The sequence below is a fragment of the Adiantum capillus-veneris genome, chromosome 11 (genome assembly GCF_014529385.1).
Source record: "Adiantum capillus-veneris isolate H3 chromosome 11, ASM1452938v2, whole genome shotgun sequence".
NCBI classification, from domain to species: domain Eukaryota; kingdom Viridiplantae; phylum Streptophyta; class Polypodiopsida; order Polypodiales; family Pteridaceae; genus Adiantum; species Adiantum capillus-veneris.
The window spans coordinates 152,598,845-152,626,391 of NC_140941.1; the positions used below are offsets into that span (position 1 = coordinate 152,598,845).

General features: G+C 40.6%; 1 protein-coding gene across 1 annotated transcript; it reads right to left on the reverse strand.

Annotated features, from left to right (window-relative positions):
• Nucleotides 1-18,549: 18,549 nt before the first annotated feature.
• LOC147448254 (GABA transporter 1-like) lies at nt 18,550-26,987 on the reverse strand. The gene is made up of 7 exons (XM_086524112.1): nt 26,593-26,987; nt 23,030-23,260; nt 21,503-21,600; nt 21,234-21,420; nt 20,905-21,038; nt 20,375-20,611; nt 18,550-20,139 (listed from the first exon to the last, which is right to left on the reverse strand). Exons 1-7 carry the CDS (start codon nt 26,789-26,791, stop codon nt 19,759-19,761), a joined length of 1,467 nt encoding a protein of 488 aa, XP_086380238.1. The 5' UTR covers nt 26,792-26,987; the 3' UTR covers nt 18,550-19,758.
• Between the last annotated feature and the right edge of the window lie 560 nt (nt 26,988-27,547).

A 27,547-nucleotide genomic window follows, 5' to 3' on the forward strand; every position in this document is an offset into this window, starting at 1 on the left:
TAAACTACTGTGAAGCGTAGCTATGGCTGGATCACAGGACACTGCTCTTTACAATATCAAGAAGCTGGATGGAACCAATTTCCCATTGTGGAAGAAGCAGATTTGGCACGTGTTGGTACAAAAGAAGTAGATAAAACCTATAAAGCTCAAGGGGATAAAAACCAGAAGATATGGACGAAGATGAATGGAGCGAAATGGATGAATTGGCACTTTCTACCATTATGCTGACTTTGGCAGAAAGCGTTTACTTCAATGTAGCAGACGAGATGTCGGCTTATCAAGCATGGTTAAAGCTGAGTGATCTTTATGAGAAGCAGAGTGCAGCTTCACAGGTATACTGGCTTAAGAAGCTTGTTGACGTGAAGATGAAAGAAGGGACACCTATGTCCAGTCATCTGAATGAATTCAACACAATCTATAGTCAGTTGTCAGCTCAAGGTGTCAAGTTTGATGAACCTGTTAGAGCTATGTTCCTGTTGATCACATTGCCGGAAAGTTGGGACACTTTTCGCACAGCTTTGAGTAATTCTGCACCTCCAGATGGTTTGAACATAGCAGGTGTAGAAGGAAGTCTGCTTACTGAAGAAACCAATAGAAAGACAATGGACAAAGGCAAAGGAACAGCCTTAGTTGTCAGGGGAAGGACCAAAGAAAAGTACAAGGTGGAAAGAGGAATGAGTCTCGTAGCAAGTCCCGCAGTGCTAAAGGCAAGAGTGACATAGAATGCTACCATTGCGGCAAGAAGGGTCACATGAAAAGAGACTGCAGAGAATGGAAAGCAGAAAAAGGCAAAGAGAAAGCTGAAGTCCATGGTGAGAAGAACAAGTCCTCAGTGAAGATTCAAGAAATAAATGTGACAAACACTGTTGCAGAGGATGACAGTCTAGTGTCAGGAGACATCTGCTTTTTGAAGAATACAATGGACTCAGCTCTTCTTACAGCATCTGATGGAAATGCACTGAGTGACTGGATTATAGACTCAGGGGCATCACTTCATGTGTCTCCAAACAAGGAGTGGTTTACCTCTAATGTGACCACTAAAGATCATGTTCGGCTAGGCAATGGGCAGACATGTGAGATCTTAGGTGTTGGAGATGTTCAATTGAAGTTTCAGAATGGCTCTTCTTTCACGCTGAAGAATGTGAGACATGTTCCCGCAATTACAAAGAGCTTGATCAGCACAGGTTTACTTGATGATGCTGGCTACATCACCACTTTTGGACAGAACATGTGGAAGATATCCAAGGGTTCTATGACAGTAGCACATGGAGCAAAGTCTGGAGGACTTTACATGATTTATGTATCAAATGTCTCTAAAAATGTAATCAATGTAACCGAGCAGCCGAACGTTTCTTTGTGGCATAGCCGGTTAGGACATATGTCCAAGAAGGGAATGGAAATCTTGTCTTGTTCTGGTTATTTGCCTGGCTTTTTATTAAATGATTTTGAATTCTGTGAACATTGTCTGTATGGTAAGCAAACACAGCAGCCACATAAGCATAGAAGCAGTAGAAGAGATACACAGTTGGCACTTGTTCATAGTGATTTGTGTGGACCTATGCCTAACCTATCTCTAGGGGGAGCTTCTTACTTTATGACATTTATAGATGATTACTCGAGGAAAGTATGGGTTTACTTTCTCAAGCACAAGGATGAAGCGTTTAGTGTTTTCAAAATGTTTGTGACACTTGTGGAGAATCAGAGTGGCAAGAAGCTTAAATGCTTACGCACTGACAATGGTGGAGAGTATGTTTCAAAGGCCTTTCAGGACTTTTGTGAGTCAAAAGGTATAAAACGTGAACTTACTGCTCCTTACAATCCTCCTCAAAATGGTGTTGCTGAGAGGATGAATAGGACCATACAAGAGAAGGTCAGAAGTATGTTGTCTAATGCACAACTGCCAAATGGGTTTTGGGCTGAAGCTGTATCAACAGTTGTTCATCTTGTAAATACATCTCCTAGCAAGGTTTTGCAGAAGGATTCAGTGCCAGAGATGGTATGGTCAGGCAAAATGCCCTCATACAAGCATCTCATAGTCTTTGGCTGTGAGGCATATACTCACGTTCCAAAGGAATTTAGGAACAAACTTGAGCCAAAGAGTAGAAAGTGCATCTTTTTAGGCTATGGTAATTCTGGTGAGATGGGGTACAGACTTTGGGATCCCGAATCCAGAAAGGTTGTCCGCAGCAATGATGTTCACTTTAATGAATCCAAATATCATTCTAAACCAGAGAGGGTTGAGGAGATTAGAAGAGTTGTCTTCCAAGAAGATGGACCTGCACGTGCAAGACAAAATGTCAGGGCTCAAGAGGAGCCAGGACAGGATAGAGTGGAACCACAGGTTGTGGCTGAGCCTGAGCCACCTATTGTGCGTAGATCTGGACGTGTCACGCGACCTCCTGATAGGTTTGTTCCATCTATGAACTATGTCATGTTGACTGATTGCAATGAGCCTTCATGTTACAAGGAAGCAGTGCAAATGAAGGACTCCGGGAATTGGCAATTGGCCATGCAGTCAGAGATGACAGCTCTGCATAAAAACCAAACATGGAAGCTAGTTAAATTACCACGGGGCAAAAAGGCTCTACCCTATAAATGGGTTTACAGGTATAAGATCACCGCTCATGATAGTCAGTCAAAGTACAAAGCAAGGCTTGTTTCCAAGGGCTTTAAGCAAGAACAAGGCATTGACTTTGAGGAAGTCTTCTCTCCGGTGGTCAAGATGACTACATTGAGATGCTTTCTTGCATTGGTTGCTATATTAGATTTGGTGTTGCACCAAATGGATGTCAAGACAAGGTTCTTGCATGGTGATTTAGATGTGGAAATTTACATGCAGCAGCCAGAAGGGTTTGTTGAGAAAGGCAAGGAAGATTGGGTATGCCAGTTGTTAAATAGTCTTTATGGCTTAAAACAATCACCGAGGGCATGGTACCATAAATTCCACAAGTTTATGCTTTCTCAAGGCTACAAACGTAGTGAGTTCGATCAATGTCTATATACAAAGAAGGCTAAGGATGGCAGTTGGCTGATCCTTATTTTGTATGTGGATGACATGTTGATTGCTGGCAAGCACTTGGAAGAAATTTCAGCTTTGAAGTCAAAGATGGCAAAATCGTTTGACATGAAAGACATGGGTGAGGCAAGTCATATACTTGGTATGCGCATTGAGAGAGACAGATCAAAGAAGTTGATTTGGTTATCTCAAACAGAGTATATTGACAAGGTTTTGCAACGTTTCAATATGGAGAAGGGAAAGGCACTGAGTGTTCCATTGCCACCACATGTGAAACTTAGCAAACAAGATTGTCTTGTGTCTGAGGAAGAACAGGCTGAAATGCATAAGATTCCATATGCGTCTGCAGTGGGTAGTTTGATGTATGTAATGATTGCTACTCGCCCAGACATTGCATTTGCAGTGGGAGTAGTAAGTCAATACATGTCAAACCCAGGCAAGAAACATTGGGAGGCAGTGAAAGGAATATTGAGATACCTGAAAGCTACAAAGAGTATGCGTATATGCTATGGGAGTCAAGAGCTAAGTGTAAAGGGTTTTACAGACTCAAATTATGCAGGTGACTTAGACAACCGAAGGTCTACGTCAGGGTATGTCTTTACATTGGCTGGTGGAGCAGTATCATGGCGTTCTAGATTACAAGATTGTGTTACTCAGTCTACTATAGAGGCTGAATATGTTGCAGCATCAGACGCATGCAAAGAATCAATTTGGCTTAATCGACTAGTAACAGATTTGGGAATCAAAGAAGAGATGCCTGTGTTATATTGTGATAGTCAAAGTGCTATACAATTGGCTCGCAATCCAGTCTATCACTCAAAGACAAAGCATGTGGATGTGAAGTATCATTGCATCAGGGAATTGCTCGAGGATAAGCAACTTCAGCTTGTCAAAGTTCACACCACATAAAATCCTGCTGATCTACTTACAAAAGGACTTCCCTCAGAGAGCTTTGCGCATTTTCGCAAGCAGTTAGGTGTAGGGTAGTACATCACTTCTGTACATCTCTTGTATATTATCTTGTATAGTAGCTTCTCTCACATTTTAAGTACCACATTGGACTTTAAGTGGGAGGTTGTTGGGGTATAAAGCCCAATGTGGTCGCCTAGGTAAGTGGGCGGGCCGCCAGGTATGTACACATATTCTTTTGTAAAAACCTAATAAGAACTCACTATGCTCTACACATTACAGTAGAGCGAATTCACCATATCGTCGTGCTCTTCTTCTCGCACTCTCTCTCGCGTCGCACTTCCGCTCGTACTCCTTCATCCATTGATCTTGAAGAAGAAGCAAAAGAGGTGAAACGAAGCAATATTCTCTCAGCGAAAACCTCAGATATCAAGCTACCTCTAGATGTGTCAGGTTTGCAAGCCACCTTAATGCTACCAGGAGTGCCACAGTTTAAATTTGGAGATAGATCGTACATTTTCCTCCATGATATACAAAGTATTTTTTGTATGCGGGAGGACTTTGCACTGGCCACTATCTCCAAGTATTAGGAGGAGAGGAATGGATTTGTTTCAGAGGACAGTAACGATGACAAGGCAATGGAGATCTCCAGTAACCTATTGGATTGCCTTAAACTCTTCTTTGAAAAGGCAGAAAAGTATAAAGAAACCCTTCCTGATGAAGCCACATTTCAAGCTATTCAAATAATCTTAAGCCATCAACTAGTAAACAGGATATGGAGGATTGGTTTAAGCGACCAGCGTAGGAGTCAATCGGATCACTTAACCTATGGAAGGATGAGCTTTTTTTGCAAGATGAGAGTTTCATAATATAAATTCCTGCCCCCCCCCCCCCCCCCCCCCCCCCCCCCCCCCCCCCCATCTCTCTCTCTCTCTCTCCTCTCTCTCTCTCTCTCTCTCTCTCTCTCTCTCTCTCTCTCTCTCTCTCTCTCTCTCTCTCTCTCTCTCTCTCTCTCTCTCTCTCTCTCTCACACACACACACACACACACACACATACACAAACACTTCTTTTGTTTACAGTCATGGATTGTTGAAAAGGACGACTTTCTTCGTCGTCGAAGAAGACAGTTTCATGGTAGGGATGCAACTCTAGGACAATTACTTCCTAGTTTATGCGAGGCACCCATCCTAATCTTCCACAACGGAATGTCACAAGAAGGGAATACTGCAACCTATGCTTTCAAGACATTATCTTGCTTCTTAGGTGGTCCAATTCTGCCACAAAATACTGACAAAGTAATCCTCGTCGACAAGGTTTTTGGGAGAGAATGTTTTGGTTACTCGCCAGGATATACTGGGGGTCGTGCAACATATTACTACACATACACAGCAATGGCATTATCTTTAGGGAAAGAAAACCCTACTGAACTCTTAGAGTATGGCTAACATTTAATGATCAAATACAAGGGGAGGTTCCAAATGATATTTGCAAATCAATAAAATGTTGAAATAGTTGTGGTACATATTGAATTTAATTCTACAGGGATTTGGGGTACATCGATCGTCTAAACTCTAACTCTCTTTCCACCGATGATTGGCATATTGTATTGTCTCTCTCCACCTGATTTGACTTTCAAGAGCACTTGAGTTGTTGAATGCGTATGTCATAATAATCAATATCTAATTCTCCTAAATGATTTTCTCATGTTAAAGTGATCATTTAATATGGGGAAGTGCGAGGGGAGATAAGCTAGAATATTGGTTAAGCTAGCAGACCGGCCACAGTAGGGATCCAAAGGAGGGAAAATAGGGATCCAAAGGGGGGGCCATCTATAAAACAGCCATGTGTAACAATGGGCTTAAAAGACCTTAAGGTTTAGCCTATTAAGACTTCCAAAATGTTAAGGTTCCAAAATTCAAAGGTTGTGTCCAAAGGTCAACTTTAGAGAAAATTGGATGCTTTGTGTGTGTCCCAAAAGTCTTTGTATAGGAGGGGGCGAGCCCAAGAAGTAGGCGATGAGAGGAAAACTCATACACACACACACACAAGCTCCCTTTGTACACAAGGGGAAAGAGGGACACATGTCATCTCCCTAGCCCAGATGCCCACAAGGTGTACTCAAATCCTATTGGATGGCCTTGGAGGTGGACCAATGAGAATTAGGCTAGAGTAAATATAGTTTAATTAATTTTTAAAAACTTAATAAAAGAACCAATAATAATTAATCTCTCTAGAAGACTATTGGATAGTCTCCCAAGGAGACCAATGAGCTTTCAGCAGCCCAATGGCTTGCCTGATTCCTATTGGCCAGGAGGCAAAGGGGTCCAATGAGAGTTTAGTTGAATTATTGAATTACCTAAATCTCTCACAAAAGGGGAAAGGGGGACACATGTCAAAAGTCTATCACTTATGCTGCTTAATTGTCATTGGCTAAGCCTGGGGAGGTGCAATAGGATGCTAGCATGAGTAATTAGCAAGGGGGGTCGACCAAGAGAGAGAGGGGGCTGATTTTTGCAAGGCATTATTGACACACACACTCACACTATCTCCTGTGTGAAGTGAAGAAGACTCTCTCTCCTTCTCAAGCTTTAATGGAAAGCTTATCACCTACTCCAAGCTTGTGAGAAGCAAGGCCTAAACCAATAAATCTTGGCTTTGTGATGAAAATCCAACCAAGAGCCAAGCTTCAATTCATGCTCATCTCCTCTACCATGCTAATTACTAAGCTAAGCTATGCTAATATGAGTGATTATGTGAGGAGATGTACATCTTTCTCATAAGAATACTCCTTCTTCCTCTCAATCTACTCTCATACCCCGCTAGCTCTCACCATCTTCGAAGGTGTGTGAGGACTTGGGTCTGAGACCGTGAGGGAATTGATGTTGTGTTTGATGAGTGTTTTGCGTAGTGCATGAAGTTTCCATCTTCATTGCACTAGCTAGTATTGAAGGAACACAAGAAATTGTATTGTAAAATGTCTCTCTTGATGGGAGAAACCATAATACAAAGCCTTTTGGAGGGGGACCGGCTCCATGAAAATCTGGTCCTCAACTGCTGTCAATTTCTTAATTTCTCTCTCTTTTTAAGTATTGTTCATGCTATCTAACTAGGTGTTACGCTTTTGTTGCTCTCTCCACCCAAGCACTCTTGTTAATCTCATTAGCAATCTATTCTAATGAAATGCTCACTATGTTCATGCTATTTTCCGCTCCACACAAGTTACTAGGCCATTAAATGTTACATTGGTATCAGAGCACAAGGTTTCTCTTTTCTTGCTCAAGAAGGGAGGTCCTCAAGCTAGCTATAAATGGTTGGTACTATTAATTGCATGTGAGTAAGTAGAATAGGGATTTTTCAGCCTTGCAGTGTGCCTGCCTTTGTGCAGCTAACGGAGCATCACCATCGAGAGCTATGGTCTTAATAGTGGAGTCCTACGGGGAGTGCCTACGGCTTAACCACTATTGAGCTATTAGAATCTTGACAGGAGCCGGTGCTGTTTTGGTGTTGAATGACCCTCTCTTCTATTCCTTGCAATTAATGGTATTCGAGCCACGGGTACAATAGCTTGAGTGCTTTTTCTAAAGGGGTAAAGAGGAGTAGCAACTAGGGCTTGAAGTGCCAAAGTACACCTAAAACTTTTACACCTAAAAGTTGTTAGAATGGCTGACAATAGTAAAGAGAGTGAAATTAATGTTGATAACTTTGATTTTGCTAATGAGCAAGCTACTAATCATGCCCCGATGCTTGTTAACTATCTTGTTTCTAGGCTTCAACAAGCCATGGGCAATCCATCCCTCCAAAGTGAAGTGCAACGGCAACTTCATGCTCATGGGATTCTTCAAGCTCCCTACCATGACAAGAGAACACCTAGAAAGCCTCCTTGTGAGACTTCCAAAAGAGGTCTCTCTCCGATTCGGGAAGAAGAAGAGGATCCCTATGAAGGTCTCAAAAATTTGCTCCTTGATGACGCATCTCCTTCTCAAAGGAGAATTCAAGAGCTTCCACCGAAGGAATGAGAAAGAAGTGAATCTCCCGCCACCTCGGTGGAGATGGCTCCATGAGGGCGGCGGGCTAAACTCTCTCCATCACCTCCAAAACGGAGAAGACCATCGCATACTTCTCCACACCATACTTCAAAGAGGGATGACAAAAAGCAAGAGAAGAAAAAGGCGAGAAAGAGGACACTCTCTTCTCCATATTCTTCATCCTCTTCCTCTTATGAAAGTGATGGTGAAGACATAGAAGATCAAGAAAATAAAAAGGCGAGAAAGAGGTCACCCTCTTCTCCATCTTCCTCAAATTCTTCATCTTTTGAAGACAGTCATGGTGCAACCTTTGAACCATCAAAAAGAAGAGGCCATAGGAAATCCTATGCCACGTGGAAGAGGTCGTCTAAGCTCAGGAAATTCAAACAGGGAAGGAAGAGCATCTCTTTCCTTACGTATGATGGCACTTTTGGTGCTACGGACAAAGTCTTGGCCTTTATCCAACAATTTGATGCGGCGTTCATAGATGAGGGATTCATTGAGTCCTCTAAGCTACACCATGTAGCTATGCACTTTCAAAAGTCCGCCAGACAATGGTGGTCTAGCCTATGGGCCAACGGTGAAGCTCCATGAACATCGAAAGCTTTAAGAGCTTACATTATGAAGCAATTTTTGGTCACCGATGCCAAAGAAAGTACTAACCGAATGGCGAAGCTTGAAGCTCTCTCCCTATGAATTCATCCACAAATATGTAGACAAGTTTTGGAACCTACAACTCAAAGCTACTATCTTCAAAAAGGTGGATTTTGGAGAGCAAAAGCAGTAATTTTGTGCGGGCTTAACCGAAGAAATGGCGGAGTATGTCAACTCCCAAAGGCCACGCACCATATCAGTGGTAATACATCATACTATGGTGGCCTCTCGAATAAATTTTCGAACAGGGGCTAAGAGGAATTCTAAGCCCCCTGAAAACAAGGGTTCCAATGAGCCTAAGGTGAAGGAAAATGTCCAAAAGTCTCCTAAGGGCAACTCCAACAAAGCTAAAGAGAAGGGAGTTTATAAAGGCAAAAATAAACTCTCTCTTGAAGAGCTTGAGCGTTATCGCAAGGATAATCAGTGTTTCAAGTGCGGCGAACAAGGGCATGCGTACCGCGCTTGTCCCCAAAAGAACAACTGCCATGATCCTCCTAGAGCTACCTTGGTCAAAATCCAAGAGGAGGAAACTCACCATAAAGGATCTCTTCTATGTCATGCTTGGGTAAAGGTAAGAGAACATGATGCTTTTATTCTCTTTGACCCCGGTTCTACTCATAATTTTATATCTATAGAGTTGGCCACCAAGCTAGGCATACAAGCCTACAAGATGGGAGATGTCCTACCCGCAGAGGGTGCATTCAAGGGGCAAGAAGCTTCAATCACTCCCTTAATAGGGAAATTGAGGCTCCATGTCCAAAGCTATGTGGACAAAGAGGAATTCTTTATCGCTCCTCTCAAGCATGAGGATGTAATCCTAGGGGCACCATGGTTTGATTGCATGGCTGCCAATGTTAAATTCCCTGAAAGGAGAATCTCCTTTAAGTTCAGGGAAAAATATATGTATATAGATGCTAAGGAAATGGGTAACACTATACCCATTGTACATACACAAACTTTCAAGAAGTCAATAAAGAGCTCTATTTCCGTGTACAAGATTTTTGTAAAAAATGAACCTAATGTTTTAACAAAAGAAAATATACACAATCAAAAGGAATTAGAGTTATCCAATTTTCTCAAGGGGTTTCAAGATGTCTTTATTGATGACATCCCTTGTGAGCTACCTCCTAAACAAGGCAATGATGACCATGCAATTGAACTCCTTCCAAGAAGTTCACCACCTAACAAACCTCCTTATAGAGTTTCTCAAGCTCAACAAGAGGAGATTATGCGGCAAGTGCATGAGTTAGTTGAGAAGGGCATGGTTAGGCCTAGCTCATCTCCATTTTGCTCACATGTGCTATTAGTGCAAAAGAAAGACGGCACATATCATATGTGTGTCTACTATAGAGCACTAAATAGGATCACTATCAAGAATAGGTTTCCCGTTCCATGGGTAGAAGACCTATTTGATAAGCTACAAGGATCGACCTACTTCAGTAGGATTGACCTAAAAAGTGGCTATCATCAAATAAGGATAGTTGATCAAGACATTGTAAAGACCGCATTTTGCACCACATTTGGTCTTTACGAATACATTGTCATGCCTTTTGGCTTGACCAATGCACCAGCCACATTCAATCGCTTGATGGAGAAGCTGTTCAGGCCTCATCGAACCTTCACTGGAGTGTTCTTTGATGATATTATCATCTACTCTAATTCATTAGACGAACACAAGCAACACCTCCAGGTAATATTTCAAGTTTTAAGAGAGAATACACTTTATGTTAATCGAAAGAAAAGTGAATTTTTCTTGCAAGAGATTCAGTATTTAGGTCACATTATCTCTCAAGATGGCATCCAAATGGATCCATCAAAGTTAGAGGTAATAAAAGGATGGCCTAAACCAAGGAATCTTCTTGAACTAAGAAGCTTTATAGGTATGTGTGCATACTATAGACGCTTCATAGAAAAGTTCTCACAAATTGCAGGACCATTACATGACCTAACAAAGAAAAGAGTTAGGTATACATGGTCTGCTAAGGAGAACAATGCTTTCGAAAAGCTTATCTCTCTACATGTGCTTACACTACCGGATCTCTCAAAACCATTTGACGTCCAATGTGATGCTTGTGGTGATTTCCTTGGAGCTGTTTTGCTCCAAGAAGGGCACGCCATAGGCTATGAAAGTCGAAGGCTCGACCCTGTTGAGCAAGCTCTAGGCATATATGAAAAGTAACTCCTTGCAATTCTACATGCCTTAGACTCATGGAAGCACTATTTATTGGGGACTCCTTTCATTATGCGAACGGATCACCAAAGTCTTAAGTACTTCATGACGCAGACCAAGCTCTCCAACAAACAAATGAGGTGGGAAAATTTTGTTTCGCAATTTCATTTTCATATTGCTCACATTGCTGGCAAGCATAATCAAGTAGCAGATGCACTCTCAAGACGGCCGAGAGTGAATGAGGTTTCCATAGCAACTCACAATGATCTATCCTCAATGATAGATGAGTATGCTACTGATCCCGATTTTAGAGATGTGATTTCAGCCCTTGCATTAGGGAAGAAAGAAGAACCATTTACTTTACAAGATGGTTATCTTCTCTATGGAAATAGACAATGTGTTACTAACTCACTACGTGAGAAAGTAATGTATGAATCTAATGCTCCACCTCATGCGGGGCATAGAGGGATTCAGTCTACCTTAAAGGGACTTGAAACATATCTCTATTGGCCTACCAGGAAAGTGAACACACAAGAGTATGTTTCTAAATGTGTGGTATGCCAATGACAAAATTTGATAGAGGGAAGCAACTTGGATTGCTTCAACCCTTGCCAATTCCTAATTCACCATGGGAGAGCATATCCATGGATTTTATCTTTGGATTGCCTAAGTCTATCCATGGGAATACGGGAATATGGACGATAGTAGATAGGTTCAGTAAACAAGCTCATTTTATACCTGTCAAAAAGACTATCAAAGCCCATCAAATGGCAACCCTCTTTATTTCACAAATTTTCAAGTACCATGTCTTGCCAATGTCCATAGTGTCGAATAGAGATCCTAGAATGACCAGTAATTTCTAGAAGGGTCTCTTTGAGAATTTAGGGACAAGGCTAAACTTCTCTTCGGTGCTATTAGTGCAAAAGAAAGACGGCACATATCGTATGTGTGTCTTCGCAAGACCACCTAGTGGCAAATAGAGATCCTTCTGGTAGAGATAGTCTTCAATCTGCATCTTCCAATGTTGGTAGTTTTTGCCGTTGAACTTCTCAATCTTGAGATTCCCTTCCTCCGCCATAACTCCCACTCAATTCAAGGAATCCTTATCTATTTGAGTAGATTACTTAATGGAGAGAGATAGATTTCACACACAAGAGATTATAGAGTAGAGAGAGAGAGAGAGAGAGAGAGAGAGAGTACACACGATATACGTGGTTCACCCAATGTGGGCTACGTCCACGGGAAAGCAGCCACTCAATGGCTTTAGTACTTCAAAACAAGTAGTAGTTTACAAAGGGATTATACCCTTAATGGAGCTCCCGCCTTGCTTCACTCTCACCACCTCACACTCACCTTGTTGCATCAACTTCACACTCTGAAATGTGTGTAGAAATGGCCTCCTTTTATAGGCCAAAAGGGCTGCCCTCTCTTATGAGAGGCAGCCATGTGTAGCCGCCCTTGTGCGAATAAGTCCAAATCGGACCCTCCAATCTGCCCATGTGGGGCCGCCCTTGAGAAGACAAGTCCGCTTTTGAATTCGGCCACCGGCCACCGGCCATTGACTTTCGACCACCGGCCATTGACTACCGGCCACCGGCCAACCGACGGTTGTTTTCCGACCACTTTCCGGCCGCCGTCCGGCCATAATATTCCGGCGAAAAGGGATATTCCGGCGAGGGAAAAAAAAGTCTCGGGGGCTTCCGCCCCCGAGGCCTATAAAGTTGCCCCTGATTTTTGGCCATGAAAATTTTGGTTTCTGGCGAGTGATTTTCCTTCACGCACGATGGCTTCTCCTCATAATGGGGGCCTTACAAATGTGCGCTTTTACCACAGAAAATTACAAGGATAAATCGGGCCCCATACTTAACATTAAGCTCTCTAGAAGACTATTGGACAGTCTCCCAAGGGGACCAATGATCATTCAGCAACCCAATGGCTTGCTGATTCCTATTGGCCACGAGGCAAAGGGGTCCAATGAGAGTTTAGTTGAATTATTGAATTACCTAAATCTCTCACAAAAGGGGAAAGGGGGACACATGTCAAAAGTCTATCACTTATGCTGCTTAATTGTCATTGGCTAAGCCTGGGGAGGTGCAATAGGATGCTAGCATGAGTAATTAGCAAGGGGGGTCGACCAAGAGAGAGAGGGGGCTGATTTTTGCAAGGCATTATTGACACACACACTCACACTATCTCCTGTGTGAAGTGAAGAAGACTCTCTCTCCTTCTCAAGCTTTAATGGAAAGCTTATCACCTACTCCAAGCTTGTGAGAAGCAAGGCCTAAACCAATAAATCTTGGCTTTGTGATGAAAATCCAACCAAGAGCCAAGCTTCAATTCATGCTCATCTCCTCTACCATGCTAATTACTAAGCTAAGCTATGCTAATATGAGTGATTATGTGAGGAGATGTACATCTTTCTCATAAGAATACTCCTTCTTCCTCTCAATCTACTCTCATACCCCGCTAGCTCTCACCATCTTCGAAGGTGTGTGAGGACTTGGGTCTGAGACCGTGAGGGAATTGATGTTGTGTTTGATGAGTGTTTTGCGTAGTGCATGAAGTTTCCATCTTCATTGCACTAGCTAGTATTGAAGGAACACAAGAAATTGTATTGTAAAATGTCTCTCTTGATGGGAGAAACCATAATACAAAGCCTTTTGGAGGGGGACCGGCTCCATGAAAATCTGGTCCTCAACTGCTGTCAATTTCTTAATTTCTCTCTCTTTTTAAGTATTGTTCATGCTATCTAACTAGGTGTTACGCTTTTGTTGCTCTCTCCACCCAAGCACTCTTGTTAATCTCATTAGGAATCTATTCTAATGAAACGCTCACTATGTTCATGCTATTTTCCGCTACACACAAGTTACTAGGCCATTAAATGTTACAACGTCTACTCGCTTTCTTTTCTGAATTTGCAAATGTCTGATTGCCTGTACGATTGCAGAAGAGGCCAATACTTGCTTTTGTTGCATGCGATGAATGATTCCGCGATAAAACCACTAAAATAATTACTTTAGACTGTTTGCCTTATTTCGAGAGCCTCCATGTTGTGTGTGTCTGAAGTAGGCATTTCTAGCCATGTAATGAGACTTCTCCAGGCCCTGTGTGTTCCATATACCTAGATTCCCATACTTTTGGATGAAGTATGGCAAATGATTAAAAATAATGTGCTGCAAAAGAAGAAATTTATTTTTTTAAACACAGACTTAGTACTAAGACTATATGAGGTGCTTTGAATTTACCATGTAATGAGTGATTTGAGTGTCAGTCCATGCTGTCTTGAAGGATTTTTTCAGTAGGTTCTGTTTAAACTTGTTGAGATTATCTAGCGACCAATCATCATTCTCACACATTTGAAATAATATGCCAATGGAACGCCACACATCACCCTTTACATAGCGAGTTGTTGGATCTTGGTCTTTCATTGCTAAATGAGGTTTTTTCCAGTGCATATACTCAACTTTGCTAATGTAGGTAGAGTGATATACTCTCCCTCGCTTTGTTAGCTTCACATCTTTCATACCTTGAGGTTTAGATAGAAAACGGCATGCCTTGACCCCACCTATGGATGGTTTGCAGGGTACATGTTTCTCATTGGTTGACCTTTTTTCGTTCTGCTGTATTTTCACATTGCCCCCATGTAGACCAATATCTGACAAAGCTAGTTCCAAAGCCTCTAAAGCGACTTGTCGTTCAGATGACTTTTTGATTTTCCAAGAAAACCCAATGTACATATATATCAACTTCTCTACAATTCGGCAGAGAGCATGCATTGTACAAATATGGACATTAACAAGTGGTATATTCAGAACTGGTCGGAAATTAGAGTCTTGATTGTGACGAGTAGGAGCCTTTTGCCACCACTTTGGGTCCATCACTTTTGCAGGTTCCATGCAATACAAGCATGGAGACTTTTCCATGGCACCCATTCCACAATTATACATACACTTCAGTGTTTTGAGGTCACCTGCAAGATGCCATTGAACTTGAAAGTCTCCTCTCCCATCTACAGTGAATACCTCCCCTCGATTCATTTGCCTATCAATGATATCTGGAATAGAGTTTTGATGGAACATCCAAAATAAAATGCCGTGGTCTTCTTTCTTTACATGCAAGATCAATCCTTATGAGATACAAAAATTAAATCTAAAATTTAGGTACAATAGAGGGCTTGCTAGAGCTGCAAAATTGGAGATAACTGAATTACCTAAAATGTACCAAGCCACCATATGTTTGTTTCTGATTGAACATTGAAGTATGAAGGGTCATCAGTGGGACATTTGGAAAGGGCCCTATTCATTAATGTGATTGTAACTCGCTCTAGCTTCTTCTCTTTAAGAATCTCACACTCATCTAGCTTCAAAACAAAATGTAGAATTCCACCTATCTCTTCAAATGTGATATTGTAGAACTCTACCATTCTAGTTTGCAGCAACGTGATGTCCATGAAGATATTGTTGTACTCAATCATAAGTGACAATAGTTCCCTGTGAGCTATAAATATCTTGAATATGAAATGGACATCCAATGAAGTCTGTTTATTCATTATTGAGTTGTAGTCTTTCCTTACAAACACTTGCAGTTGTTGGTAAAAGCTTAGATTTTATTTCCTCCTTCACAAACATGGAAGAGATAGACTGTTGAATAGCTGAGTAACCTCTTTTACTAACTCCAAGGGAGTCCAATCAACCCTGTATATGCTTGGCAGGCACTGCATTCTTTGAAATGAATCTGTCAATGACATCTCGTTGCAAAACCTTAAAATTTTTGTCATGCATGATATCCTTTGCAAGACCACTAGTTATCAATGGCTTTAAGTGCTTTCCTACATTGGCCTTCGGGTCTATGTTTTCTTTGTCTGGATAGATGGAATCTCTACAAAGAAAGAATAACTAACATAAACAAACATTAGATTAATTTAAATTAATTAGATAGTTTACAATGCTCACCTCAATGCTTGGATTCCTTTCTTAAGGCCGCCAGAGCCTACCTTCAACGTTTCAAGATTCCGTAGTTTCTTCTTTCGCACACGAGTGCCTAACATTGTCTCTTTGTTTTGTAATGACAGTACCTTTTTTCACAAGACCTTTGATTCTTGTGTACGTTGCATTACAGTCTTTTGGTCCTCATGATGCAAGTTTGAAAGTCTTTGAATCTCATTTGCTTGGTGCTTCACCATGTCTTTATAAGTTTTTGATTTGTTGTTTAGAGCTTTACGGTAGCCAAGCAATCCAATCTCTCCATTACCTGCAAAGCTCACTAAGTTAGTGGGATTTGAAAATGTTGGGAAATCATTTGTCATGGGATTCAATGGAAAGAGTGAGCCTTTTGTCCAAATATCCAAGTGTTTTACTCCTCTGCTCTGAGTCTCTCTGTCATGATCGGTGTCACTTTGATGTTAGTTTTGCCTCGTTTACACAGTGGCGTATATTGGTGATCCAGGTCAATGTGTAGATGATAGAAGGGTCTCTTAAGGAGGACATTTTTCGGGGTGGAAGAAGAAGCCATGTGTTCAACAGGGCAAGAAAGGGAGGATTTCTTTAAGGTCAGCGCACAAACAGTGCGAGAGTAAGGAGAGAGCAGGTTTGGAAGGATATTTCCTTTACTCATACATTCCATGTACAGGAAACTCTCTCCAATTCTAGGACGTTCACTAAATGCAACTGAAAACGATTTATTCTTCAATCATCACGGCCGTTATGACACTGTGGCAAGAATCTACTTGTAAGTACACTTTTCGAATGGTTATTCCAACTTTACATTTGCTTTTACTACAACTATTTTCTAGAGAGAGAAATCCAAAATTCTATTTTTCTTTGAAGGCTCTCCAAATGACCTCCAAAATTTCCTAATGCTTCTGCACTGCACTTGCCTGCTCCCTCTGCTTGGCATAGACCACCTCCTAGCTTCGACCAACTTTAGTTGTACCAATGTCACAAGTGATTATCATGCTCAGTTGTTTCTTCACATGTAAGGTCAGTACATAAGGTTCGATGATCTAATTATGGGGTACATTGTGGCCAAGCGTAAAACTGTTTATGTGATACATGATGGCTTCAGAGAGTAGCATATAGTTAACCACACTATTCCCATTGTGTTTCTACATGTAAATCCATTAGTTCCACTCCATAAAGCTACACGATTGGCAATGAGAAGACCATTGTTGTTGCACATGTGTAAAAGTAATCTTCCACAATGCTCCATCTCTTTCTCATCCATTAAAGTACAATCATACAAGTGAACTTACTCCAACTCCCTTGGTATGTATGGCATATCAAAGTGTAATTGAGTATCATGTTGCAATGTTTTTATGCAAGCATTCATATCCCCAAAGACAATAACATCACATTTTCCTTTAAAATAAGCAACGCCTCCTCTAAATCAACAAATGATTGATCTCTATCCATACAAGCATAAAAGGGGAATCGTGATGAGGAATGTAACAATCGGCTACAAAAATGGGTGCTCTTTTTGGTGTCATAATTTCTAGCCATACATAATGTTTGTGCTTGTCATCTTTCACAATTGATACGAAATCTTTCACTCCTTTCTTAATCATATATGCTTATTCTTCTTGCCCTCTTTGTTGCTTGAAATTCTTTGACCATATCAATGAATGTACATTGTAATCCTGCAACTCATTAATCCTTTGTGTATCATGCTCCGAAATTTCAATAAGAAGTACAACATCGTCTTTGCTTGTTAATGCATCTATGCCAACCCCCACATTCCATGGGTATCCATTGTAATTCCAAAATCATACTTTCAATTGTAACTTGGCCCCATAGGTCGCGTTTTCCTATTTTCTCGGGAGATTTGCCTCCTCCTTAGACATGTTTTCTTCACGAGAGATCTCCTTTCCTTTCCTCATATGTCTTGTGACACACATTTTGTTGCTTAGTAGTGCGATTTTCACATACAAAACATCTTCTACCCCTTAAATAAATCCAACTACTATCAAGGATAATCTTTTGTTTGGTCTAATTTGACATAGTGTATCTCTCAAATGAGAAACTCCTTGCTTACCCACTCTATTTTCTATGTAATCCATAACTCTTGACATGCCAAAGCAAAATCTTTGATAACAATCGTAAGAGAAGAAGGTGTCTCTAACTTTTCTTTGGGGATTCCAAATAACAATACTCTTGGAACGTCACTGTTCTTCCTCCAACTCTTCCACATCTACATTCTCAACATTCTTTGTTTGGACCATAGCTTGCATGGGAGACAAATTGAGAATCACATTGCTACCACATACATTAGCTCAAGGCTTGTTTGTGCATAGATTTTTCATGTTGCATACATCACAGCTCATGATGTCAAATTTCTCCTCTTTCAATACATAGTCTTACTCCAAGTGCTTTGGTCATGTGCTCCTTCAAGGAATTCAAGTCTACAAGAGAGTGTTTACATTCTTTGACTTCCTCTTCAAGTTGCATCAAACCTCTTGTTTGCATCTCAAGTGTCCTTTTAAGATACTCATTCTAAAAAACAAGAACTCTTAGCATGCCATTCTTCTTTTCAAGTGCCACTAAGTCTTTACCTTACTTGTTTACAGTCTCTAGCAATGATACCAAGCATGCCATAATCATGCTTTTCAATGTCATTGGTAAGGTGGTTGTTTTGCTATCTCCATACTTAGGAGATTTTGGATCATTTTACACAAGGGTTGTGGACCTTGTTCAAAAAGAAAAACCCTTGTGAGTGCCAAAAGACCTTGTATGTAGTTTATAAGAGATGAGAGTCACCTTCTTTGAACCTATTCACTTCAGACTGCAAAAAAGTCTTTCATTACTTGTTTTTTTTTTTTCACATCAATGTGTAGAGGGTATTGTGCTCTTCAATTAAGGCTATAGATCAACCAAAACAGAGTTTGGATGAAGGAGTTATGATCAAAAGAGTGAAATGTTATCTACTAAATCAAAATTGGCTACATTTGGGGCGGGGGGGGGGGGGAGAGAGAGAGAGAGTGGATTCAAGAGGAAGATAGGGTAGGAGGGAGAGAAAGTGGATTAGAGATCGTGAGAATGTAGGAATGGCATGCCCAAGCCCACTATGAGAGAGAAAGAGAGAACATAATAGATGGCAAGGATGGTAGGCTTGTTCCTACCATGGGTTTCTCTCTCTCTCTCTCTCTCTCTCTCTCTCTCTCTCTCACATATGCATGCTAGCGAGGCCAATCCATACCATGTATTACATGTTAGTGAGAGAGTGGAAGGAAGGAGGGGAGAGGGAGGCTTAGTTATATCTGCCACGAACATGGGAGGGCAGGATCTACGATGGGATAAATAAGAACCGTAAATCTTAAATATAGTCATCTCAAGAAAGAGGTAACCGTGGGTACTTGAAATTGCAATGCCCCTTGCACCTCCGGGGTACATCCTAGGTGTTGAGAGACACAAGCCCTAACCACCATGCTTGTGCGTGGTTTTATCGTGTGAATGTGTCGTGAGGCAAAAGTAATCGAGTTCGAGATTACTTCAACTTTCTTGGCAAGATCTACGGCATTCGAATGATGGCAAGGCCCTAATTTGATACAGACCCTTTGATCCCACCTGCTCATGCCTGTGTGAAGAATAGCAATGAAGACTTGGTAGGAAGATATTGTAGAAACTGTGTATTTACAACCAATCATTTGGCTTATATAATTGTTGTGTGACAAGGCCACATATACAAACTCCTCCTGAGAAAAGATAAGAGGAGAATATGCGCGAGTAGTGTGGTATAAGATCCTGTCTAGTTTGCATATATGAGAGGCTATTTGTTTTGAGTGTAAGTCCACCCTATAAAGCAAGGGGTGGAGTGGAGGAGATATAATGTCCATATTGTCATTACTAGTGAGAGGGTTAATGGATGGAAAGTAAGCTTGTTTTGAGTGGAGGATTGACGTGCTATAATAATGGGTTGTCTTCTCTTCTGAGTGGAATTTGTATTGCTTTGTGTAGATGATTAACAAGGTTGGTGTGCCGGTAGGAGTTGTTCATACGTCTGCAAATAGACGATAGGTTGTTGCTTGACTGATTATATTGCGCATAGAGGAAATGCCACCAAGAAGCATGATAACACATGCACATGACATGATAAGGTAGTTGATCCAAAAGGTGAGTGTCTTGACACTAGGCTTGAAGATGATGTTGTAGAAGAGGATTGGGAGAAAAAGACAGATTGGCGTGAATCCGACCGCCCCCATGAATGCGCTAAACTCCACAAAGAAGGGTAGCATCGCTGCCAATAGTGTGGACATTACCACAAAGAAGGATCTTGTGAGCAATCTTGCTGTGAAGTTTCTTTTGGAGAACTTTCCTTGCTCGGCATCTACTGCTATCACTTCCAACCTCTCAAATGTTGGATGGAGATGGAGCTGGTAAGAAAATACACAACAAGAGTCACATGCTTGGCTAGATAAAATTTTCCTCACTCCACAAAAAATAAATTTATTGCAGATTTGAGCTTAGATGCTTAAGTTAAAGTATCTTAATGCTTCATCAAGAAAATGGACTACAGGGACCATCCATAGTCACTCACTTACCAAGAATGCAACCATTGAGAGAGAGAGAGAGAGAGAGAGAGAGAGAGAGAGAGAGAGAGGGACCAACCACAGTGTATACAACAAGTTGAACACAAGCACAAGCATTTGCCGAGAAGTAGAGCCAGCGTGGAACCAGGCAAAATTGCTTGGGCTCAAACAAGTTGAGTAGGACTACTCCATTGGCTTTATTGCCAAAAGCCCAATATCCAGCTACTGCCACAGGGAAGAATGTGGCTATGGCCACCCCATAGCAGACAGTGAGTCCTCTCACCATCTTTTTCCCAATGGGTTCTGCGAGTGATGCCTGCATCCACATAATTTAGCCAACTCATTAATCATTGCTTAAAATGTGCTCTTTCTTTAATTTAAAATGGATGATAAGAACTCTTTTTTATAATGATATGAGCTTGTCTTTATAGTAGGTGGTATGAGCTCTTTTTTATCCAATGAGGTGATCTACATGCATTTCGATATGGTAATATGGGAGTGAGCTTCCGCTTTAAGAAATTGTTGCACATTTGCCGCGTTTTATATAACAATATCTCCACTCACAATTGTGATTGTGGCCAAAATAAAAATTTCAAAAACAGCACATACTTGTATCTCTACCACCAAGGGGTTTGAATAGCTTGTCACCATCACACAAATTGCCGTAAAAATACCAAATGTCCTTGTCATCTCGCTGCCAAGAACCTTGTAATCTCTTGTAGCCTCAGGAGTTTTGGAGAATCCTGCTCACGAAATGAAGATTTATTAGCCCTTTGATGGAGGAATGTTGGCAGTGAAGGTAATGAATGCTTCTAGTCTAATTACTTATCCCAATTGCCAGGGCCAATATAACCAACAGATTATGAAATTGATATGTGTGCTTGTGGCCTTCATAAGGCCACTAGAATGATTCTGAAATACTAAAAATGCACACTCACCAGCAATGAGAGATCCGATGAAGGCACATATGCTATAGCCAAAGCAGAGAAGAATCGAAACCATGTTGAAGTGCCGTAGTGAGTGCATGGATGGGATTTGAGAGAGAAGAAGCACCAATATACCAAATACAACAATGAACTCAAAAAGCTCTAGTGTTCCATTTTCATTGTAGGTGTAAAACATTTCCTGTAGTAATAAAAAATTAGATAACATCTCAATACTCTCTCTCTCTCTCTCTCGTGCGCGCACGTCGGTATGAAAAGCTCACCTTCATTGTTTGGCCACCCAACAAAGTTCCTCCTATGACTACCATGAAGCATACACTCAATTGAAGTGGAGCTACAACATAAGTCGTCCAAGAAGAACCTGCAAAAAATTAAAATAAACCCTTTTTCCTTAGTTTTGTGACCATACTTTGTTCATTGAATTGCCTAAAGAAAGCCTACTAATTAGATAACAAATCTTTGCCTTAATGTAGCAAGCTATTAATTTGTCATTTTTATTTTTGCACTCTACATCTGGTAATTAATAAGCATCTTTATTATAAAATTCATACATTTTTTTAATTGCTTAACGATTAAACATTTTTTGATTATTTTTTTTGGCCATGGTTAAACATGCCATATGGGAGAAATTAGAGTAAGGCCTACAAATTGAGGTGGCCGCCCCGATGTTTTTGAGGCATATGGAGACGCCATTTCTAGATACGAGCATGGCTTGAATTTGTAATGTTTTTGGTTATGCTAATATACTATACTCGAGTTCTTATTATTATTAAAAAAAAAGAAAAACCTAAGTGAGCCTTTAGTGTCCTTCACCTTCTTTCTACTGAGAATAAACTGTCTTTGTTGATTGTTAATGGGGTTAACTACTATATCTACTATATCTAGACGTTAGAAATAATTTCTAGGCTAGTAAGAGATTTGAGAGTTTAAGTAGCTCTTCGAAAGCTAAGGTTGCTCAAAATAAGAAAGATCCCTTCTTTTTCTTCTTTTTTTTTTTAGTTGTTTTGTTTTGTTTTTTTTGGGTGAGAGAGAGAGAGAGAGAGAGACTTTTCTTAAAAGAGCACCTTGTCTTGCATCCATTTTCTTCAATGATGTTAGATTAGCCTCACTTTTCCTAAAAAGGGTTCTTCAGTGATGTTGGATTAGACTCACTTTTCCTAAATGGGCACCTTGTCTTGCCTCTATTTTCTTTTTTGGCGTTAGATTAGCATAAAATGTGGGAACACAATTACTTTTTGTTGGCCATAATTTAACAAGCACATATACAGTTATGATTAACACTTTAGCACTCTCAAATTTAGAAAGCCTAAACTATCAAGAGTGGACAGTGGGGACATCATTTGCATGTCACTTTGGAGAAAAAGTTTAGCTTTAGCAGCTATTTAACAAAGGCATGGATTAGTGGATAAGGTAAGAAATGCAAGACTCTTTTTTCACAAAGGTGTCAATAGAAGAGCGAATGCCGGCCACATGAGCAAGCAAGACGTGATGTAGCGCTGAAATATACTAGGTGACTTTTGACTCCGTCTTTGCTTTTCTAAACATGTAGGGTCTGTGGGCACCATGATGCTACAATTAGTGATGTGACTAGCACATGCATAGAGAGAGAGAGAGAGAGAGAGAGAGAGAGAGAGAGAGAGAGAGAGAGGTATAATTAGCATTGTTTGCATGGGTGATTCCACACATGTGTGTGTGTGTGTGTGTGTGCGCATGCATGCATGTGTGCAGCCATAGAGAGAGAGAGAGAGAGAGAGAGAGAGAGAGAGAGAGAGAGCATTGATATGTATTACCGAGGATGTGTTGACTGAGGTCGCAAAAGCGAAAGGAGCGCTTTCCTTGTAGCTCCATGTGTTGCATGGCTTGTGAGAGGGAGTAACAAGCATAGTACGAGACAATCGCGCCCATAAAGAGTGCCACTATGCCGGGCCCCCACCCCAATGCCGCCATGGCAAAGGGCAGGCTCAGCAGCGGCGGTCCTGCTGTCGCTGAGGTCAAGTGATATGCTGCATGTGTCCATGTTCCTGCCCACATACATCACCCTCATTTTAAATTGCAAACACATACCAAATGACTACAAGAAAAAGATGGTAGAAAGGTTTCGTAGGTACATCCATCAAAATTGGTGATAAATTTTTCAAATCTTTTCTGTTGTCCTTTCAAAGCAACCAATCATTATCTAATTCTTGTTCAATTGCATGTGTTGCCTTTGTGAGTGATGTAATGTGTTTTCTTTGACGTGCAATGTTTTTGCTTTAGAAATGCAAGGATGGGAGTGATCTCAACCATTGAAAGAGAGTGATGGCCCTGACTCCTGGTCCGATTCCTTGATAGAACGTTCACCCATCATGGGTAACACTTGTTCTTTTTCAATCCTCGGATTAGAGACTATGTGACGGATCTTACACCTTACTTTTAATCTAACAAAACATTTGTTTATGCTAGAGTTTCAATTGGAGTTTTTTTAAAGCTATACTCTAATTCGTTAGCTACCTAGTTGCTCTCATAGAGATTTAATTTAATTTGGAGTCCAATTAACAGTGGATGTGTGCTTTAAACATGTAAAAAATGATCAACTTTGTTGATGTTGATTTGATTATCTTTTAACAATTTCACCCGACTAGTTTTGTTGGATGTACAATTGGATTAATTAGAATGGGATAGCTCAACATACAAAGTGCGTTTGCTTGTCTTCTTAAAAGCAAGACCTCGTTGATCAAGATGTGCTAATGTCTAGATCTCAACTCTTAATTGAAAAGACATTATATTCAATAATCTCATACAAGGAAATCTAATATACTAGCCAGTGCCTCATGATTTCTAGGAAGGATTAATGGGTTAAATTTAGCCAATATTTACTTATCTCTAATTTAAGCGGAAAAGGATAAGCCTTATTGCCTAATTGTGTTCCAAATTCAAAATCTAAGTAAGTTTCTGAGAGGGACCTTTCCTTCTTCGAAAAATACAAGCTAAATATTTGCATAATAAGTATTTAGCATAATAAGGCATCTTTTCATTTGAAAAGCTACATCATAACAAACCCGCACGTGATTAATATATGCTATTAAAGGTTTTTTCACAAGGGTGGACCCCATATTTTTCAAAAGCAAAAAGTAATATTTGTAGTTTAAAATTGCGATTAATCAAACCCACATGTACAATGTGTTTACATGCTAGGCCTTTAAAAACTATTTCATATGACGTTCATTCAAAGGGGTCCCTTTTTTCCTTAACAAATTTATGTTTTTTTTTTTTTTGGGCTCTCTTAAACAAGCTCCAACGAAGAAAGAAGTTACGCATACACTTGATGTGAAGTATGATACATACATATATACAATTTTTAAATATTTTAGTTTGTAAAAGATTCCTTCCATTTAATAGCCTCGTGCTGGTCCAATTTATTAAAGTTGTTTTATTATTTTCTATACTTATATTAGAACCTTTTCATACATAAATCTTTAAATCTTCTTTTGTTTTACTTTGTCTATGGTCCCTTCATTTTATTGTTTTAGAATGCCAATGTGAGCCTTTCACCTTGTTTTTCAAAGTGGCTCGATAAAATTGCCAATTGCATTTAATCGCGCATTATATGTTGTATAGATTAATAAACATTTTGCTAGTACACTAAATTTTCTTTAGAAGTGTCGCATACTAAAAGATAAAGAATTTGATGGAGTTCACTGAATGGTGATGGAGTTCATAGCCCCCCCCCCCCACCCCCACAAAATAGCGATGCTATGTCTATGTTGTATTGGTGGAGTAGTTTCATTTTGGGTTTTGATGGGGTGGCTCCCTTGTTAGGGAATGGAATTGCTTGTAATTTCTTTTGGCCTGCATGGCTCATATTGGGCATGGAGCTTCTATACATATATAATGGGAGAGAGGGATTCCGCCCCCCCCCCCTCCCCCCCTCTCCCTGCCACGCCTCAGCACCTCCTCTATCCAATAGCTCCCAATGGTGTGCCTTGCAACCTTGCGCACTCAGCGACACCGCACGTAGAAAGGGGGAGAGGCGGCCGGCCACACTAGTTTGTATAATAGGTTGTTGTTAATACAACTTTTAACTCTCTAATTTTGGAGAGAGTGCTAAATTTTTTTAAAAATTTTAAAAATTTGAAGGAAAGGGATCATGTAGTCCTTTTTTTTTTCCTTTGCTTGCACAAGATGGATTGCAAGGTTCACTTAAGTGTGCGTCACATCCTATGCAATTAGCAAAGATGGCATCAACTAGTCAAATGGGTAAGTAGGAATGGTTTTTAAAATTTCATTGAACACCAGTAATACACCCAATGTCGTAATAGTTAATCCTCTGAGGTTGTGTCTATGCTGTTTAGAAAATATCATATAATTGCAACTATTTTAGTATAAAGGCTGTAATATATATGCAAGGTCCATCATTAATGAGTGGAATTAACCATTTTTTCTCACGGTTTTTCGAGATGCGAATAGAAATTTCTTGGCCAGCCAATCATATTTTTCCATTTTCATATCTATCATATAGCTTTCTAAGCCTTGTTTTTAATGTGCTTTGTATTACTCAACTCTATATCTAAGCTCCGATGTCTTGGAAGAATACTTCAGGCTTCTAAAATAGCATGTATAAACTTGTGTCATTTGGTTTTTTTTGGGTATCATAGGTGGAACAATCACTATAGGCCTTGAGTTCAAGACTCGTCATATAGATCTATGAGGTCTCTTGGGATTGTTCCTACGATTTTATAATTTCTCTTATATATCTTCTCTTCTTCTTCTTCTTTTTGGCTCTTTGCTTATTCCTTTCATCTAGGATATCACCCTGTGGTAACTTGTGGTGATATATGTATATGCAAATCATTCTAGTCAAGCTAGTTCAATAGGTGCTTGCTATGAATACTTGAGAAAAATGAGAGCTACACATTGATAGGGATGAACAATTAGTCCAATTGTGTTTGCAGTCTTGTCCTTGTTTAGAAAGGACGACATTATAAGCAGAGAAGGCAAGACATTGAAGCACAAAATATCATCATGTATTGGTTATCTGTGAGTATGCATGGTATCATGATTGGGGTCCGGGGATATACACGATTCATCTATGCCATTGTTCGGTAATTTAATGAAATATCTATGTGTTTATGTTTACTATCTATCCATCTATCTATAGATATATAGCATTTAGCTATGTATCCATAGAGCCATGCATTGATATAGAGCGTCATTTAACAGCACACGTGCCTAGCAGTCCGTGACCAGTAGAGGAGCTCAACATAACAAGACTCCACTTTATCGAGTTAAAAAATACGAGGCACATCTCGGTCATCTTAAAAGAGTCGAGTGTGATATGTCGGATGCGCCCTGAGGAGGGGAGATAGAAATGCACCTTTGCAGACGAGGTGTGCATGCTTCAAGGCGCTGGGGTCGTTGATCTTGCCAGCTTGATCGACGGCGGAGGCGGCCTTGAAGGAGACGCCCATCTCAAGGTAGTTGGCGTCGTAAACAAGGCTTTGCTTGGAGGCGCTCTGCAGAAGCTCCTCCTTGCTCACGCCGCCCTCGACCGCGATGACTTGCTGCTGAACCATAGTGACGCGCCTTAATTAAAATAAAGGATAGGATCAGAATGAGTGAGCCTGTGCCCTTCACGCAGCTTCTTGCGAGCTAGCTACTTAACGCATGCACACAGACTCTCTCTCACACTCTGCTCAGGAGTACAAGTTCTCGGAAGCTGCGTGACTGCACGCGTGAAGGAAGTAAATATTGGATTATAGACTATAGTTGGAACAGGTGTTGTGGCGAGGGCCCCTTTTTATAAGCCCCCAGGGCCTCCCAGCCCCCCCTCCTTTTTAGTTCCTCAATTCTTTTAAAACTTAAAATGCTAAAGCATGTTGAACTTACTTTTCGCCCATTAAAATAGACTAGTGTCCCCCTACCCCCCCCTCCTTTAGAAGACTTCCACTATTATAATATGGACCACTCTACCCCTTGCCAAAATGGTAATCTAGATGCCCCCAATTTCTCAATTATTATTATTCACATTCACCCACTAATTTTTTTTGATCTTGGTGGCTTAAGCACTTGTTAGAAAGCGGACCCACATGTCAATCTAGCCCTACTATTCCACCCCATAAAGCAAAGCGAGAGACTCCCCCTTGTGTCTTTCAACTGTGCCTTTGATGCACCCTTCCCCCTTCTTAGGTGTACATGGTGGAATCAAACCTTAGCATCTTTTCTAAATAATGTTGGTTGACAAGGGCAAAGCTTGTTTTCCCCTTGTCTAATTAAGGGTCCCCCTAAAGTAATCCTCACGAAAACACATAAACCTCTTGCATATTCCTCCC

Coding starts and splice junctions, on each gene's coding strand:
- LOC147448254 (XM_086524112.1), bottom strand. CDS start 26,791: ATGGTTCAGCAGCAAGTCATCGCGGTCGAGGGCGGCGTGAGCAAGGAG. Junction 21,601..23,029: donor CCTCAGTCAACACATCCTCG/GTAATACATATC, acceptor AATTTTTTGCAG/GTTCTTCTTGGACGACTTAT. Junction 21,039..21,233: donor CATCGGATCTCTCATTGCTG/GTGAGTGTGCAT, acceptor TTTCGTGAGCAG/GATTCTCCAAAACTCCTGAG.